Source organism: Pyxicephalus adspersus, chromosome 7, assembly GCF_032062135.1.
Source record: "Pyxicephalus adspersus chromosome 7, UCB_Pads_2.0, whole genome shotgun sequence".
In the NCBI taxonomy this organism is placed as follows: Eukaryota; Metazoa; Chordata; class Amphibia; order Anura; family Pyxicephalidae; genus Pyxicephalus; species Pyxicephalus adspersus.
In genome coordinates this window covers 69,831,936-69,849,197 of record NC_092864.1, presented here as the reverse complement: position 1 = coordinate 69,849,197, position 17,262 = coordinate 69,831,936, and the positions used below count along the sequence as shown (strand labels likewise).

The following is a 17,262-nucleotide window of genomic DNA, read 5'->3' as shown; positions in this document are numbered from 1 at the left end:
CCTGGAATCCGATCTAAGCCCACCAGTGGTATTAGCTAACTAAATCTTAAGTCACCTGGTAGCAATGATTCATTTACATACGCTTTAACCTTTTGTCTGCCCCAGCCGAGTTATCTCGTGGGCAAATAAGCCCCAGCCGGGTTTACCCATATTGCTGTGAATGCTTGGAATACTTTGATCATTCCGTCCCGTCAGAGGATCAAACAGTCAGCTGACTGCCCTCCTTATGGATCCTATAGTCTAATACTGCCCCCTAGTGACAAGTGGACATAAATACACATTACAGCAGTGGCCTTGTAAGCAGTACTCACCCTACGTACATTGTTTCAGGCCAATCAAATAAGTTATAAAAATCAACAACTTGCTACACTGCCTACCCTTCTTCCTTCTACCTCCTTCTTCTCCCTACAGCATCCCTGAGGCCTAATATTTGAGAGTCTAGAAATATGTGTGCCAAATGTAATCTGGCGCTGTGTGTACAACCCTGTTTTCAAAATTTTCACACATTGATGAAATTCTAAAAGATGCTTTCCCCACTTTGTTATAATACACTAACAGGTGACCGTAGAATAATTAGTAGCAAGGAAATGTTACAAATAAGAAATAACAAAATGGCAGTTAAAAGGTTAAACTTAATTTCATTTTTTTCTGTTAGGGTCAAGCAAACTAGAGAATTTAATTTTTTGCTTGTCTAGACAAAATAATTTCCCTAGAAACAATTGGTGGGGCTGGACTTTTTCATCCGTTTTCTTTAGAACTAGTAGTCTTTTTGTATGTCTATCTTACATTTTTGAATAATCAAACATACATTGAGTAATGTATGTATAATATAATTGAGTACATCTTCTGTAGAACTTGTATTTAGTATATGTTTATGTAATGTGTCACATCAGACTGTTTCACAATTCTGATAAGTACTGTTTCCAGTCTGTTGGTAGCCTAAGGCTAAACATGTTATTTAATTTCTTTAATTACAGCTACACTTACAGCTACAGATATATATATATATATATATATATATATATACATATATATATTGTAATTATAGCTACACCCCTAAAGCTCCAGGTCACAGCATTACCATGTACAATATCATGTTGTAGTTCACTTGTAGTTCAGTTTCAATACCATATGTAATAACTGTTACATAGCACTTTTCAATATTTCCATAACAAAGTAATTTTAAACATTTATAAAAGTTTTTTTTACAATGTTTAATCTTTAGCAAAAGTTCTAAGAACTCATTAGCCCGCTTTACCTTTCTTTTTTTATACAAAAGGAAATGCCGCTGGTTAATATGGAAATTCAAACTTTTGTATAATGTACTTTTCAGAATGCATTATTAATCACCTTCAATCATTAGTCTAAATTACTTGTTCATATAATTAGTGGAAATTAATTTTAAAAGAAGAACATGCTTATTTTAGTGCTGCATACACATTATGATAATTGAAATGATTAAGGCCTCTTTGCTTCGTTTTTGGCTTTTTTTAATGGATGGATCAAGAGAATGTCCAAGATGATGTCATACACGTCTCTGACCTTCATGATTAATGAGAAAACATCCTATTAATTTCTGTTAATATATTGTATGTGCCTTAAAGAAGAACAGAGACAAACTCCTAAAGCGAAGAAAAAAGAGAGTAGGGATCTTGTGCCATTAACTTAAAATTAAGAGATATATGTTTTCAAAAAGACAAATTCTGTGGTTGTAAAAGGTGGAAATATTTAAAGAGCTATATCCCATTTGTTCACATATTAATCATATAAAAAAAATTCTCTATTTTTGGCAATAGCCGATTTGAGGAAATATATATATTCTAATTGTTTAAAACTTATAGTCCTTGGTCTGATGAAGCAAAGAGATTCTGTGAAACGCGTCACCATTTGGAAACAGAATTATAGTTGTTATATATTATTATATTATATATGTTATAGTTTTACTGTTAAATATTTGTGATTATTTTGCTGTGTCAATACCCACCGTCAATGTTTTTAAACAAAATCAAATGTTTGCTAGGATGCAAACTTGTTTTTGATGTGATATTTAAAAAAATATTAATTTTAAGTATATATAATTGCGGTAATTATGTCATAAAATGCCCCATGCAGTCCTTGTGACAATGTAAAGTATTTAAAATTAAATTCTATCTGTCTAACTGTAATTAGAAACCTATTCTGTAACATATCAAGTTTTAGCAGTTTGGGCACACATACAGATTCCAAATCTGTGCCTAGATAAGACTAGCATACATTTTCTATGTCAGTGTTTAATTTCAAAAATCCAATACTAGAAAGGGAATAGCAAAATTAGAATAGTACTAGCAATGAAAAAGGAAGGGTTTTTCGGTTCACCATTAAAAACCAAAGTACATAACACGTTTAGAGTAATCATACTAATGCAGAAGTCTCAGTGATGTTTGTGTGCTATACAGAAATACCTAATTGTTCTACATCTTTTTCTTTTGGCCATTTGAGTAAGTTTTCACCCCGCTGAGTGTTTTAAGCAATATCTGAATTACTTCATTTGCTTGAAATTATGTCTTATGTTAAGCTATCTCTGTTTAAAGTTGTATTTAATCTAAACAGATTACATTATAAAATAAGACATATCAAAAATGTTTCTTTATATTTCCATTACAGCATAAATTTGAGTCTAAAAAAATATTGATACATTACTTTTCATATAATTGCTGTGATATTGCAAATTTAACAAAGTCCCTATATAATTTTAGCCACACCATATTTATTTACGTTTTTTAGTAATGTTTATACCCCATAACTTTGCTTTACACAAGCTATTAAAGATACTAAACTCCATCAGAAAGCACCATTACACTCACATGGCTGAAACCCCCCAAAATAGGATAACACAAATGAAAAAGACTTTACTTAGGTAACTTTATAATTTAGAACATCGATGGCCATATTTCATTCCCTTTGCACTTTGTCAAGTAATTTATATTGAAGATTACAGATTTACTGAGACCTCTGCACCTTAAGTAAAAACAAAAAATGGATTTTATTGGTGCACTGAGATCTTATTAATCAGAATTTGAGGGGAGCGCTTCACAGTCTCGGCTTCATCAAACCTCTTTAATGACCAGATGTTTGCAATCAGGAGAGGAACATTTTCAGTTGTAGTAATCTCTTCGTTTGTGCAGCATCTAAGCTGTAGTATAATTTACATAACATCGTGTGATATATCAAATGCCTAAAGCCACCAACCATGACAGTACAAATTACAGTCATTTTTCAATAGCCTGAGCAAGGTGTACAACTTCAGGCACTTGGCCAGGCAACATACTGTGTTAGTTTCTGCAGTGAGAGAAGAACAGCATGCATTTTTTAAGAAAAAGATTATTTTTTGCAGTTGGAAAATATAATAATAGGATAAAAAGGATATATTTCTTACCCGCCGTAAGCAGGGATTGGAGGAGGTGGTGCAGCTGCACGAAATGTGTTATAAACTGTACGACCTCTTCCTCTAAGGTGTGCCCCTCTATAAGCAGCAGCAGCTGTTGCAGCGGGATAGGGAAAGCCAGGTACTGTTAAAGAGAATAGCCAAATTCCATTAAATATCCAGAAGATAAATACATATGAATAGCACATATTAATATAGAAATATTTATTATAATAAAAAATGCTGAAGAATTTTAGAATGTCAGAATGGTACCTGTAAAGTCAAATATAAAGTGTCACTAATAACATAAAAAAGAGATTTAAGAAAAGTGGTTCAGGCTGTGATTTACTAAATTTTGAATGTTACTTTTACTGGCATAATACAGTGAATACTCATTATGAAAAAACTAAATAAACTAAAATAATTATAGGATTTTAGAGCATAAGGGTACTTCATAGGTTTGACCATGCCTATTCACTAAAGAAAACTGTTAAGCTGAATTGGTATTTTTTCCCTTACTTTCAATCTACTAAAAAGAACACAAACAGCAATAGAAACATGGCAGTGTCTAACCTATTTCCATGCTACAAAAAAAACTTTTAGGGTTAATTTAAAAATGTTAAAAAAAAACCCAAAGCAACTTTAAAAAACTTAAAAAAAAGGATCCAGCCTTACTTCTTTTGTAAAGGTGCTACCCTTAAGTAAATCAGTTACACCGCAAGTCAACTATAGGCATTAGTATATTTTACACATTATTTTTATTGTATTTTTCTCAAGTGATATTAGAATTTTTCTGGAGAATATTGTGAAAACAGTTGTAACATACAAAAGTTCGATTGAACATTGACAGAAAATCAAAATCAGTTATTCACTCCCAGGAAAATTGTGAATATATTAAAATATTACGGAGTAGAGCAGAATTTTTTTTCCTGAAGGAGATGATACAGTCCATAAAGGATTGGCGTAAACTTAGTAAAAACCTACGTCACCAGGTAACTGTAAATCCAACTTCTTTACTAAATTAATATTAAAAAATGCACTAAAAGGCACCCACTTAGATTTATCAATCGCGTACTCATGCTTTTAACACCCTATTACATTAGATAAGCATGAGTTGTCAGGATACATCTCAACTTCTGAAGATTCAGGGAAAGTATTTTTGAAGTTTATTTTTACTTATTTTATTATTACTTATTTTATTGTAGGTTATATACTTCTGGCTTGTTGTTTCACAAACTCTGTAACAACAGTTATCTAACAAATTGTCCACAAAAAAATGTGAAACCCAGATGTTGGCTACATTTAGGCAAATGTAGCTTTTTTGGTCAATGCTAAAGGGCCAATGTGAATGCTTAGTGTGCTTTATAAATGCAACAAGCCTTTATACAGAAAAAAAGCAGTAATGTCTTTACCATGAATAGTTCAAATGTTTATGTTTTTTTAAAAGAAATCCTATAAATTTTATAAAAAACCTCCGATAAACAAGTAGTTTTATATTCATTTTTTTAACTCATTTTTATTAAATGTGGTGCCACTGATGTTAATGAACCATGCATGTGCGCCTCAGTGCTCAGAAACTGCTGTATGCGTGATTGTCTGACTACAACAGTATGATGTCTCATACATAATTTTAATTCATTATCCTGATCCATTAGGAAACTATAGTTAGACCTAAGTTGAGTAACACTGGTCCCAGAAACCAATTAAACATAGTGTACATGAAGATTTTTAAGACACATTGAATTTTCAAAAGGAAATCTAGGTACAGTTTACAAAGTGGAAAGCAAAAGTTTCACTGATGCATACAAATGACTGTGTTCAGATTGTTCTATATTCATTTTGCATTATTTATTTATTCTGCAGTGCGCTCTATTTCCAACAAGACATAGAAAAGCAAGTCTCTCGCTGTCTGTAATATTTCATGTTGGCAGACTAGCACGTTTTCAAGTGAGGGAAATGAGAAAACAAAAAAGAACGTTTATGATCTGCTAAAACCAGGGCTTGTAATGCCTGTGAGAGGCATTACTGGAATCATGCTAACTCATCCATTATCACCTGGCTATAGTACCTTCCAGGCTTTATGAGATTCCTTTCAGCAAAGAGCAGGGTTTAAAGTAATTCTGTAAGGATTTAGATGGAGAGATAAAACAGAATGTCAACAATGAAGACCAATGGAGCACTGTATTTAAGTGAACAAGATCTGAATTATGGGATAGTTCTAACACACTTTCTGTTTATCAAGAATCTGGAAATAATTAAAAAACTTTATACATATATAGTCATACAGGACTTTTTTCATGTTGGATAGAGTAGGGAATCAGAAAAAGTTCTCTCTGTATCTAATTAGGGAGGCATTTCGTCACTTTCTGCCCTGCAGACTTAGTTTGAAATTACGCTTTTCCCAGGCGGGACTTGAACTCACGGTCTAACGTTTGCTCAGGTGGCGCCTTTTCCCACTGAGCCACTTGACCAGATGCTTGTGAAGGAGTCAAAAAGATATGGCCTTATTAGACATAAAATACTGAGATACCTCAGCTAAAGCAAGTTTACATTCCCCGTTGTTGTCTTAGGTAGCGTCTTTGTTGAAAGATTTCCCCACTATTTCTGCACTTTTTTTTCCATTTATTTATTTATTTAATCTATTTCATTTCTCTAACTTGTTTTAGATGATCCAGCAAACCTGGAATGGATCTGGTCCAGGATTCAAAACATTTGCTAGCAAAGAGCAAAGGACTTTGAAGAAATCCATTCCAGGTTTTCTGGGTCACTCAGCTTCATTGAATAAAGTGTATTCTCTCAAGCCTTGGAGAGCTTTAATAAATCATACCCAATGTCTTTAACTGTGTAGGACATGGACAGTATAAAGCTTTACTGGGGTTCACTGCTATATCCAAATATAGAAAGTTTTGTCTTTAGTTATAGTCTGAGAATTGACAGTATCGGTAGTCCAAGGGCATAATTCACATACCAGCATATATATATATATATATATATCTAGATTATTTTAATGAAGTCTTATTAATCAGACAATAAGTTGTGGAACTTCACTTTCGTGTGATCCCAATTATAACTGTCTTATTCTTTATTGTGTTTTCTGAAGGTCCCTACGACTTTTAATAACTATTCTAAAGTTTTGAAGCCCTTTTTATTCACTTTCTATAAAAAAGAAAAAAGCCAAAGTTTTAGGGAATGCATACTGTATTTATTTATTTACGTGTTTATCTAGCACTGAGATCTTCCACAGCTCTTCACAGAATAAATAGTCATGTCTATCACTGTCTTTCAGAGGCCAATTTGGGGTTTATTTTTAGTAAGTATGAAATGCAAACACTCAGCATTATAGTATTAGTAGATTCAACAACATATATCATACATTTCCATAAATGTGGTATTTTCCAAGTTTTACCACCACTAAGCAAGAAATATAAACATAACTAATAAAAACAGAACACTTCTTAAAGCCCAATAACAACTAGTATATTATTTCAAGCAAGTCTTGCCACCAGTGGGACCATATTTCTCTTTTAGACCTCCCACTTGGCTCAAAGGAAAAACATATCAATCAGGTCTGGTCAGGCTAGTTGTTTTTTTCCAGCAAAATCTATTATCAAATGCATATTTAAAGTTGTGTAAACAATTGGTAAAAATGTATGCTTTGTTTATAGTTTTCAAGTAAAGTTCAGTTGCATGATAATACTTGCCACATGCACCCACCTTTAGGTATTATTACTTATTTTTACTTCCCTAAAGGCAAGTTCTCCAAATGCAAAACAACACCTGACCATTTGCTCTGGTAAATGTGCTTAATTTTCTGTCTCTCAATAAGAAATAAAATATTCTTAATGGCATTTTAAGTGATGCTCCTCTTAACACGGAGGGACTCTTAATTACCGAAAACCAGGCTGACAAAGACAGATTATTAGCTTCCTTGCATCTATTAATATTGTGAGATATTTGCAAATTGGAAAGTTTAAATCTGCAAGGAATTTAATACAAAGGATTTATACTTTGAAAATATTTAATGTGCCAGATATATTTTATAAATCAACCCAAACCCTGTCGCAAATGGGCTGCTAAGAAAAGGGCAACATAAGCATTCATGTGTTTCAAGACTATCTCCTAAATTTTCCAAACCTTATTATTCTGAACATTTCTGTAGTAATCGCATTAGGTAGGAAAGGTAGGAAAGCCTTGAACAGGCCATTGGAGGTATTTAATCAAGCTCTCCAGGCCTGGAGAACATAGACTATCATGGGAGAAACTGGATGATGCAGCAAACTTGGGATGGATCTGGTCCAGGATAAAAAACATTTGCTAACTAATAGCAAATTATTTTGGGGAAATCTCTTCCAGGTTTTCTAGATCATCTGGATTCATCCATGATAGTCTATTTTCTCCAGTCTTGGAGGACTTTAATAAGTCAAGCCCATAATCAGAAACTAGTTAGCTATTTCATAATAAATGTTCTTTTGTTTTTTTATTTACGGAGACCCCAATCTGCAAGTGATCACTATTTCAGAGCTGATAAATTATTCATATGCATTTAAAAACAAAATCTATCATATATCTATTATAAATCTATCAAAATCTATCATAGTAATTTTGCACACACACAAAAAAAGTGCAAACACACACATAAAATGATATTTCTAAACTATAAACTGCTTTTAAGCAATAGACCAAAGCCTGGCAGATTAAAAAGTGAGCAAGGGGCAGATCAAAGAACTGGAAAACAAAGGATTTAATCTACTTTCAAAATGGTTGTGAGTACTGCCGCCCCATATACATTATTAAAGTGACAAAAAATTGACTAGAAGAAGCTGGAGTTTTTTGGCAGTAAATAGTTATATTGATGTCGAAGTGTTTGGTACATCAATGACAATTAGTAACAAATACAATAGCTGTAAGTGGTCTGTCCCATTATTATTTCATGGGGTAAACAACCAACTATCTATATAAATTCCCTAGATAATAAATATTGGTCAGCTTAAATGTTTCTTGGCCTGATGCATTTCCCCATATGGCTTCCTCAGGGGATTAGTTGAAAGCGTTACATAGTGACTAATTGGATTGCGTCTTCGAGTAGGTAAGTTTCCTTAGAAAAAGGAAGGAAGCGGGATCCAAAAATTCAAAAGTGTTTCCAGAATGAGAGTTGCTGGGAGTTTTTTTCGTGTGAACGTGGCAGGAAAAAGGCAATTCAAATACTTGTATACAAAGTATACAAGCACATTGATCGTGATTTATTCCTTTCATTTGGACACCAGTTGATATATTTCCAAAGAAAGGTATTCCTTTAAATGCAAATAAACAAATTTATATTATATCTTACATATCAATACCTAATCTTTCCTTTCCCTAGTAATTCATAATAAATGCTTTCCTAAACTGCAGAAATCTAAAGACATTAGCAATGTATCTAGGTCATATCAAAATGAAGTTAATTTGTGATGGAAAATGAAAACAGTGATACAGGCTAAATTCTCATTATATAGGGTTTACAACAAAGGAACACCTATTGAGGCAATCTATCAGAGATGCTGGACAATAAATTAGAAACAAAATGGTATAATAGGTATCATGCCGGGATGAGACCAATAAGATCATTTGTATCACAGGGGATGAAAGTCTCATGAGCAAAAGATCAGACTTTGCAGATGTTCAGAATATTTTAAAAGTTATGAATATCTGTTTGTTGTACAGTAAAAGATGCTCACTTTATAGCAAAAGCCGCAAACAATGAACTTTAAATATTCTAACACAAGAGATTTATGCAGTATGATAAGTTTTTACATGTACAGAATTAAACAAAAAACAAACATAATTAAAACTATAAAATATATAAAAAATAAAGCATAAGTATAGCTTGTGAAAAATAGTAGATACTGTGCAATTGACAGAAGTTCCAACCATTCCTACAGATGTCTGAAAATGTAAATGTCTAGGACGAGCAAACTATGGTGTAGCAGACAAAATCTTTGCATCCACGGCATCCTAAACTCCAGTATGACTTGCATAATTGAATTGGGGGGGCTTCCTCTGCCCTTGACAGTAGACCCTCTACTCTTTAGTTTCTTTCACACTCATTTGACTACATTTTATTGGTGCAAAGAACGTTGTGTTAGTACTTTCTATAACAGTTTGTCATACAGATTTTTGGACTACAGTCTGCAAATATTTAGTGATATTGCTCCAGTGGCCCTCAAAACACATCAATAACTTTGTGAAAGTGCTCAAAGGAAAAGATCTATATTATAAATTAGGTTTTATTTTCAGACTACAATTTTAAAAGGATTGTGTTTTACACTCTATCAGAGACTAATATAAGTAAATTCCATCAAACATTAAAAAAATGATGAAACCTACTTATATATTATTACTTGAACCCATGAATAATCTTCAACTCTGCTAAAGACACACCAATCTAAAATTGGTATCATCATTGTCTATCTTCTAGTCTCTGCTCACTTTTGTACAGGATTTGAAACATAAAAATCTTCAATATAAGATGGTCATCGTCTGTATGTCAATATATCTCACACTATAGTGAGTTACAGTAAGTAAAAATAAATAGCGGAGAAGTGATAAAGTACTAATCTATGACACTTCTATCAAGACTTTCTTGAGGCCATTTAGGAGTATTTATCTTTAAACGAAGGGACAATGGATTGTTGTTCTCTAATAGAGAAAGCCCACAGGGCATTAATTACGAGGAAACAAATTTCTTTGGTTACCTTCAAGAAGAAAAAAATCAGCAGAAAGACAAAAGCAAAAGTAGAACTACATCTGATGCTGAATGTGGAAAATTCCTTGCCATCACTATGTAATAATTTTATGCCAAGGAAAATAAGGCTAACCCCTTGTTTCTCAATATGTTAGGTCAATATATTTCCCTAAATCATCTTGTACTGTTTTATATGTTTAGTTTATATTACATTTTCTGCCTTATCTTGAAAGATGCAAATCATATCTATCTTATGTCTCAGTATCTACCTACTACATTTTTTAATTTACATTTCTTCACTTATTTATAATCACATGTCTTAACCAATACTAAAAAAGTATGGTTTGAGTTTACAAACATTTTTGTTGTTTTAGTAATTTACCTATTTGGTAGATGTTAATATAAATAAGAAGCTATATTACGAAGCAATATTTAAAAAAAACAAAAACAAATAGTGCCCTGACGATCTAGCTGTTTGCCTATTACAAATCATGGCTCCCAGTTCAGGAATAAAAGGTTTTAATTACATATGTGTATGCCAATATCTATGTTTCCCTAATAAATATAAGCCCTACATGTACATATTTACCCACTCTACAGAGCAAGCTCCATTTGATTGGTCTGTTCTTTTTAACTGCTAGCTATATTACCGACCAATTAAATTTCAACTTTATTGGTCATTCAAATATTGGTTAAATATAATTAAAACAATAACTTTTACAGATACATTCAAACTGCAGCAATTTTTTCAGTGGGTTGCTTAGAGACTAGATAAATCAGCAGTTTGAGTTTATATTTTATTTAGCTTGTTTCTGCTTTTTATACAAGATATCCTCATTTGAAATGCATTGCAGAGAAAAACAAAAAAATCTAATTAATGAACAAGCCTAATCACCATTCCCCACATGGAACAGTAATTTTTCACTGTTCATTTTTCTATGTAATCTCAGAACTGACATAACAGGAAAGCAATGGGCAATCAATCCACTCCTATTAGTTTATTTATTATTCGTATTCCCGCAATATAAACCCGCCTCTTGCCATGGTCTGTAACAAAAAGGGAACGTTTTGATTTAAAAAAAATATGAAAGGCAAGATGTCTTTCTTCACGACTCCGTGTTACAATTTGTTTTGCGAAAAAGACAATAAATGACTGGTGGATTGTCCCTCAGCTGGCTTCACGCTGGGCGATTAGTGATTAATTACCTTGCTTCAAATTGACATGGCACAAGGAAATTGACATAGCCCTGATTAATTAACTTTTTATGTGAGATAGTTATTTACAAAACATTGCACACTGTAATTGAATCCTTTTACACAAAGTCATGCTAGAAAGGTTTTAGTCAAACACAGATTAGTCCAAATTTCAAAGTTAATCTTGCTGGCAATTGTTCTTTGTCAGCGTGAAGCTAAGAAGAAATACCAACAATTTTATTCAGCTAAAGTCTTCACTGTATTAAGCAACAAACATGTCGTTATAGCAATATTTATATTCTCTCTGCAATTCTTTTCATAGTGGTCGGTCATAGAATTGGCCTAGCTGGCAAAATATCAATGCTTATAATTATAGGCTACTAAAAAGTTTTAGGTTGAATGCTTTAGCGTACTTACATATAAAATTACACTGGCGTGTTGTATAGATACATTTGTGTTTAGTAAGCATTATACCTTGCTATGTACATACAGCATGACAACAATTTTCCTCACTTCAACAATTAGACCTAAACTTTGACCTTAGGGATTGATGTTTTATGTCAAATATAAATCTATTCTAAATTCTGTGAAAAGGTATCACAGTCCAACTGAATTCCTATTATAGTATAGAGTAAGAGTATAGAGTATAAGTATAGAGTAAATACTGAATGTGTAAGGTTTTATTAAATAATTTTAAAAAGCTGAGATTTTTGCTCTATTAGAATTGCAGAAAAAGATTATAGAACCTTGTCTAATGTCTAACGTACTCCTAAGATAAGTGAAACAGGTTCTTGAATGTGCTTCCTCCTGTTTCCATTGAATAAACTTGACCTGGATGTTCATGTTTAGGCTTACAGGTTGAAATAAGACACAAGTCCATCAAGTTCAACCACTGGAGAAATAAACATACTAGAAATCTGTATATTCTAGATAGAAACATATATCCACATCTGATCTAAAGGAAGGCAAAAAATACCCTTCGGATGGTCCTGAATTTTCCCTGGATCAATAGTCACTGGTGTCATTCCCTTTAAGCTTTATTACCCAGTTCTATTTTGTACTTCTAGAAAAGCTTCCATTAAAAAAAAAAAAAATAATCTATAGAACAAGCCAAAACTACTTCTTGAGAGAGTCTATTAACCTCATGGGTGGTTCATTTCTGCCCGGATTTATATGTCTAAAAGCGGTACATTGTTTTTCATGAAAATGTATTTTACAGTATAATATAATAGTATGAGTATAATAAAGTTTGAAACACAAAATCATATCAAAATAATAAATTAAATAAAAAAAAAATTAAATTAAAAAATAAAATAAATAAATATTATACTCATACTATTAAATTATACTGTAAAATATATTTTGATTAAAAAACAATGTACTGCTTTTAGATATATAAATCCACTATATTGCATTCAATACAGTTATTTTGTTTTGAATGGAATACAAAATAATTTGAAATTACGGACACGCACACCGATATCACGGGGAACTCCCTGGTGACTGATCAGATGCAAAGGACGCCGGCCAGAGGAAGTGAGGAGACAGGAAGGGCGAAGGAGGATGCTGGTGGATCGGATAACGCTTTACTATTGGTTTTCACTGTGTGACCTGGGGTTACTGCTTTCAGCATCTTATTTTGTAACCCTGAGTCACACTCGGGGGTTACCGTTGGGGAGGTTAAATATTTTTACTTTACTCCTTCCAAGTGTACCCCCTTGTGCTCTGCAATAAATTTAAAGTGAATAATTTTGAGGAAATACTCATATATGGATCATTTACACATTTATATTGGGAGATCATATCCCCCTTAAATGTCTCTTCTCAAGGGGGAATAGATTCAGTTCAGCCAATCCTTCTTCATAGCTGATCTCCAGGCCTTCTATTAGTTTAGTTGCCCTTCTCTGCACTCTCCAGTTCCACAATATTGTTTTTGTGACCTGGTTCCCGAAACTGGACTGCATATTCCAGATAGGGTCAGACCAATGCTTTGCACAGGGGCAGGATTTTGACTTGATCTCAGCAGCCTTTAGCTTTTTTAATATAACAAATGACTTTGCTTGCTTTAGGGGTTCTATTAGGGCTTGGTATTGCATGCTATTATTAAGTCTATGATCTACATAAACACCCAAATCCTTCTCCACTTTTGACTCCTCCAAATATATTCCCTCTTCTATATTTTACATAAGCACATAACTCGCTAATAAAAAGAACAGGCTTTACAATAAGACTGATTGGCCAATGCATGGGTTTACTGTATTTTGCTACTTTGCCACAATCAAAGTATAACCTAGTAAATAGATTTAACATAATGCCTAAGATATAAAACCTTTCAATATAAATGCTGGTCACAGACAATTTTCTGATTTGCCAGATTGACTTATTAAAGCTGGTTTATGAATCCGTTAACCCTTGTTCACTTGAAAGCACACCCGCTCATCCACTTTAGGCACCCTAGGGAGATCCAAAAGACAACTCAACTTAAATCATAGCTAAATGCTAAAAAAATTTACACTGCCATCTTTTTACACTGCCTTCTCTTCTTGGTTTCACAATCTTCAGCCATCTTGATTGGCCTGGCAGGGTTAACGTAACACGAGTGCAGGAATCTATTCAGTTCTGGCAGCCCTGGGAGGATATGTGATATATCCAAGCAGATTTAATCAGCAGTCATGATGCACATTGGGTGCTGAGTATTCCTATTCTGCAGCGTAAGGGTTATTTGAGTTCCCCTCCGCCTGGTTATGTGCCCCTTATAGGCTGTAGGTAGGAGAGGCTGAAACTGTGAATCATGTATCTCCACTCGAAGAAAGGGTTGTAGGGTTAGAGTTTTTTTTTTTTAAATGTGAGTGGAGGGAAGCAGGGTGGGTTGGAGGGATTTTTTGGAAGCTACATTTGCCTGGAGATTAACTCTTCACCACATGCTGCAAAATAATTATTAAAAAACCTTTTCTACATTCAAATATATATTTTGCCTGTATAGCAGAAATAAAATTAGGTTTATCTGCTACTGGCAGAAATAGTTTAATTAAAATCTTGATTTTGACTCTTGATGACTGTATAGTTTTTTACTCTTTCTTTCTTTATGTAAATCAAATATAATTTCTCTGCCAGGGGCAACAATGTGTAATATATTACCAGATTCTTTATTATTCCCATTGTGCTCTAAAGTGTCCCTTTCTTTTTACAGAAGCATTTATAGCTTAGACTGTTAATGTTGGATAATTTATTTTTATTATTACAATTTGTCAGATGTTAATTAACTGAATCATAGTTGTTGCCAAAGGCAGCATCAGAGATTTGATACATTATACAACTTTGATTTTTTTAAGAGATTTATAGTTAAAGTAACTATACAGGAAACATGCAATAAAGGACTACTAACAATACATTTTAATGAAGATCTCAGATCTATCTGTCTATCCTTAACAAAACCACACTGTAGCTATAAAAAAATAATAACCCCCTCTTTGTGATGTAATTTACTGTTTTTAATTGGATTGGATTTACTGATTGTACTCTAAGATGTTAACCTCAGATGTGGTGACTAAATGGTGCTGTGCATACAGCAAGTCTATGAACTGCAACGCCAGTAGAAAAAAACACATCTTAGAGATGCTGGAATTTACATACCTCACTTTCTTCATCTCCCTTGAGAGAATCCAAGATGCAAATGCTGACAACTAATTATTCTGGTTGTCAGGTTTGTTGAGGAAGCTCATTTGCATATTGAAAAGTTAGATCTTATGAGCTCAAACTATATATATAAATATATATCCTGAATAATTCATTCATATGAGACTTACTGAATAGATAGGATAATACATTTATTACATAAATATTTACATTTATACTGAGCACTATAAATTGATTATGAATGTTCCAAAAATACATTAACTAAATTTTAACATTCTCGATTGATAAAGTCTGTAATTTGAAAAAAGTTGGAACCTAAAAAAGAATGCAGACTTTATTAAATGTAACAAGTTTTTCTAATTTAATCTGGGAAAAAACATCTAAAGTTAAAGAACGGTGATATGGTTTCAATATATTAATGGAAACATGACCTCAAACACGTTATAAAAAAGGGCAAAAATTAAGAAATGGAAACACTCAAAGGAAAAAAAAAAGTAACTAACCATTTAATTCTTTTTAAATAGATCTTATGGTATTTACCATAATATTAGTATGTGCGTTTTTGTTAACAGTTTATCATGTCCCCTATGTATCAAACTTTAATGGCAGATCAAGTATGCAAAAAAAAAATCTAATTATTATTGTTCTTGTTTTACATCTTATAACAAAGTATTACATTTGATCATTATTTGTTCAGGTGCCAGGGCAGGGGTATTCAACTCACAAACAGGCAGGATTTGCTTATAAACAAAGCATGCTCTGGCTACATACTTTACTAAATGTACTAATGGTTGTTAAATACATTCTGGCCCTTGAGGTTTGCAGATGGACAGCTCTGATGTAAGGCCCCACATACCCCCACAAAGAATAGGGCATTGTTAATGCTGAGAATGTTTTTTGAATTGAATGATTAAGGATCCTAATATGACCGTTTCCATTTTTTATTAAAAATAAATTACCTTTAGGGTAGACTTGTTTGCACAAAAATAAAAACACGATTTGAAAGTGATAACTAAAAAGGCAAACGTAAAAAAATGACTGATAAAAACTTCATAAATAAAAACAATCCACATGAAAACTTGACTGATGAGTGTAGTAAAATTTACTGAAAACATATCTTGCAAAAAAAGCAAATCAATGGTGTCTTGAGAGAGAGAGAGAGAGAGCTGACATGAACAAATGCCTCATCAACTTCTGCCAGCCTGTTCTCTGATAAACAGCATCCCAGGATAACACAGGTTATCACTTTTATAAATGTGTGACACAAAGTAAAGTATCCCACATCATCTGTCACATATGATCATCTGTCTCATGTGATAGAAGTATATAATCATTTTATAGACTTAAATAAATACTCAAATATGTACTTTATACTACAAAACGTATACACAGTACCCTTTGCATTTACATTTTCTTTATAGCAAGTATGTTAATTTTTCTGCCTTCTACCTCTATGTTCTATTGCTTTATTTAAAAAAAAATGTTCTGTCTTAAAACAAGAATGATCTTGGACATTGGAATTAGATGTATAGAAAGAAGTATTTTGTATTACATTATATATTATATTATGTTCTTAAATTGGTATTGTAAAGTGTGATTTTAGCATTGCAGTTTTTAACAAGCTCTCCCACCTGAATCAGAATTTGCAACATACCATCTGGATCTTCTAAACAGTGAAGTTTAAAAATAATTTTAATTTTTGCTGAACTGGTATCAGGCTCTTTGTGACTATTTAGATACTTACCCTCCAGCAGCTCATAACCGTACTTCAAAGTCTATCTGCAGCACTACCTACAGGCCAAATGTAACATTGCAGTTGTTGGTCTTCAGTCCTCCTGCTGGGAGGTTAAATTGCCTCCTATGTTACTTCAGACATGTTCAAGCAGCTTTGAGCTTTCTATTTTCCTTGAAATCTTTCTTTTATTGTCTCATGTTTAATATGTATTAACAAAAGGATTGTACAACCCATCATAGGCAGATGTTGCCATAGTTTTGATCTTTCTGAACTGCAAAAATTATTGCGGTCAGCGTAGAGCAACATGTAGTTCAAAGTGTGGTCACTACACTATGAATACAAATATACACCGTCTAAGAAAGTCAAATAATATTGCTGGACCAAATTTAATTTTAAAAAAACTTTGTTACACTTTTTGTAATTTGCAGAACACTTTTCTTGTGGTTAGGGTTCTAGTTAAGTGCTGAGTAATTTTTAATATTTAAATATTGTGACATGCACAGAATCATGTTAATCATTTGTCGGCCCGGACGTTTCTATACCAAATGTATTTTTTTACAAAGTCAATTTATT

The 17,262-nt window shown here is 32.8% G+C and overlaps 1 protein-coding gene across 1 annotated transcript in view; it reads right to left on the bottom strand.

Moving 5' to 3' along the window:
* The window catches only part of RBFOX1 (RNA binding fox-1 homolog 1), a 420,473-nt gene that overhangs the window by 46,212 nt on the left and 356,999 nt on the right, over nt 1-17,262 (bottom strand). The window contains exons 8-9 of the mRNA XM_072418902.1: nt 3,416-3,548; nt 460-484 (exon numbers count right to left, since the gene is read on the bottom strand). Coding sequence (XP_072275003.1) covers nt 460-484; nt 3,416-3,548 — 158 coding nt within the window. The remainder of the gene's footprint in view (nt 1-459; nt 485-3,415; nt 3,549-17,262) is intronic.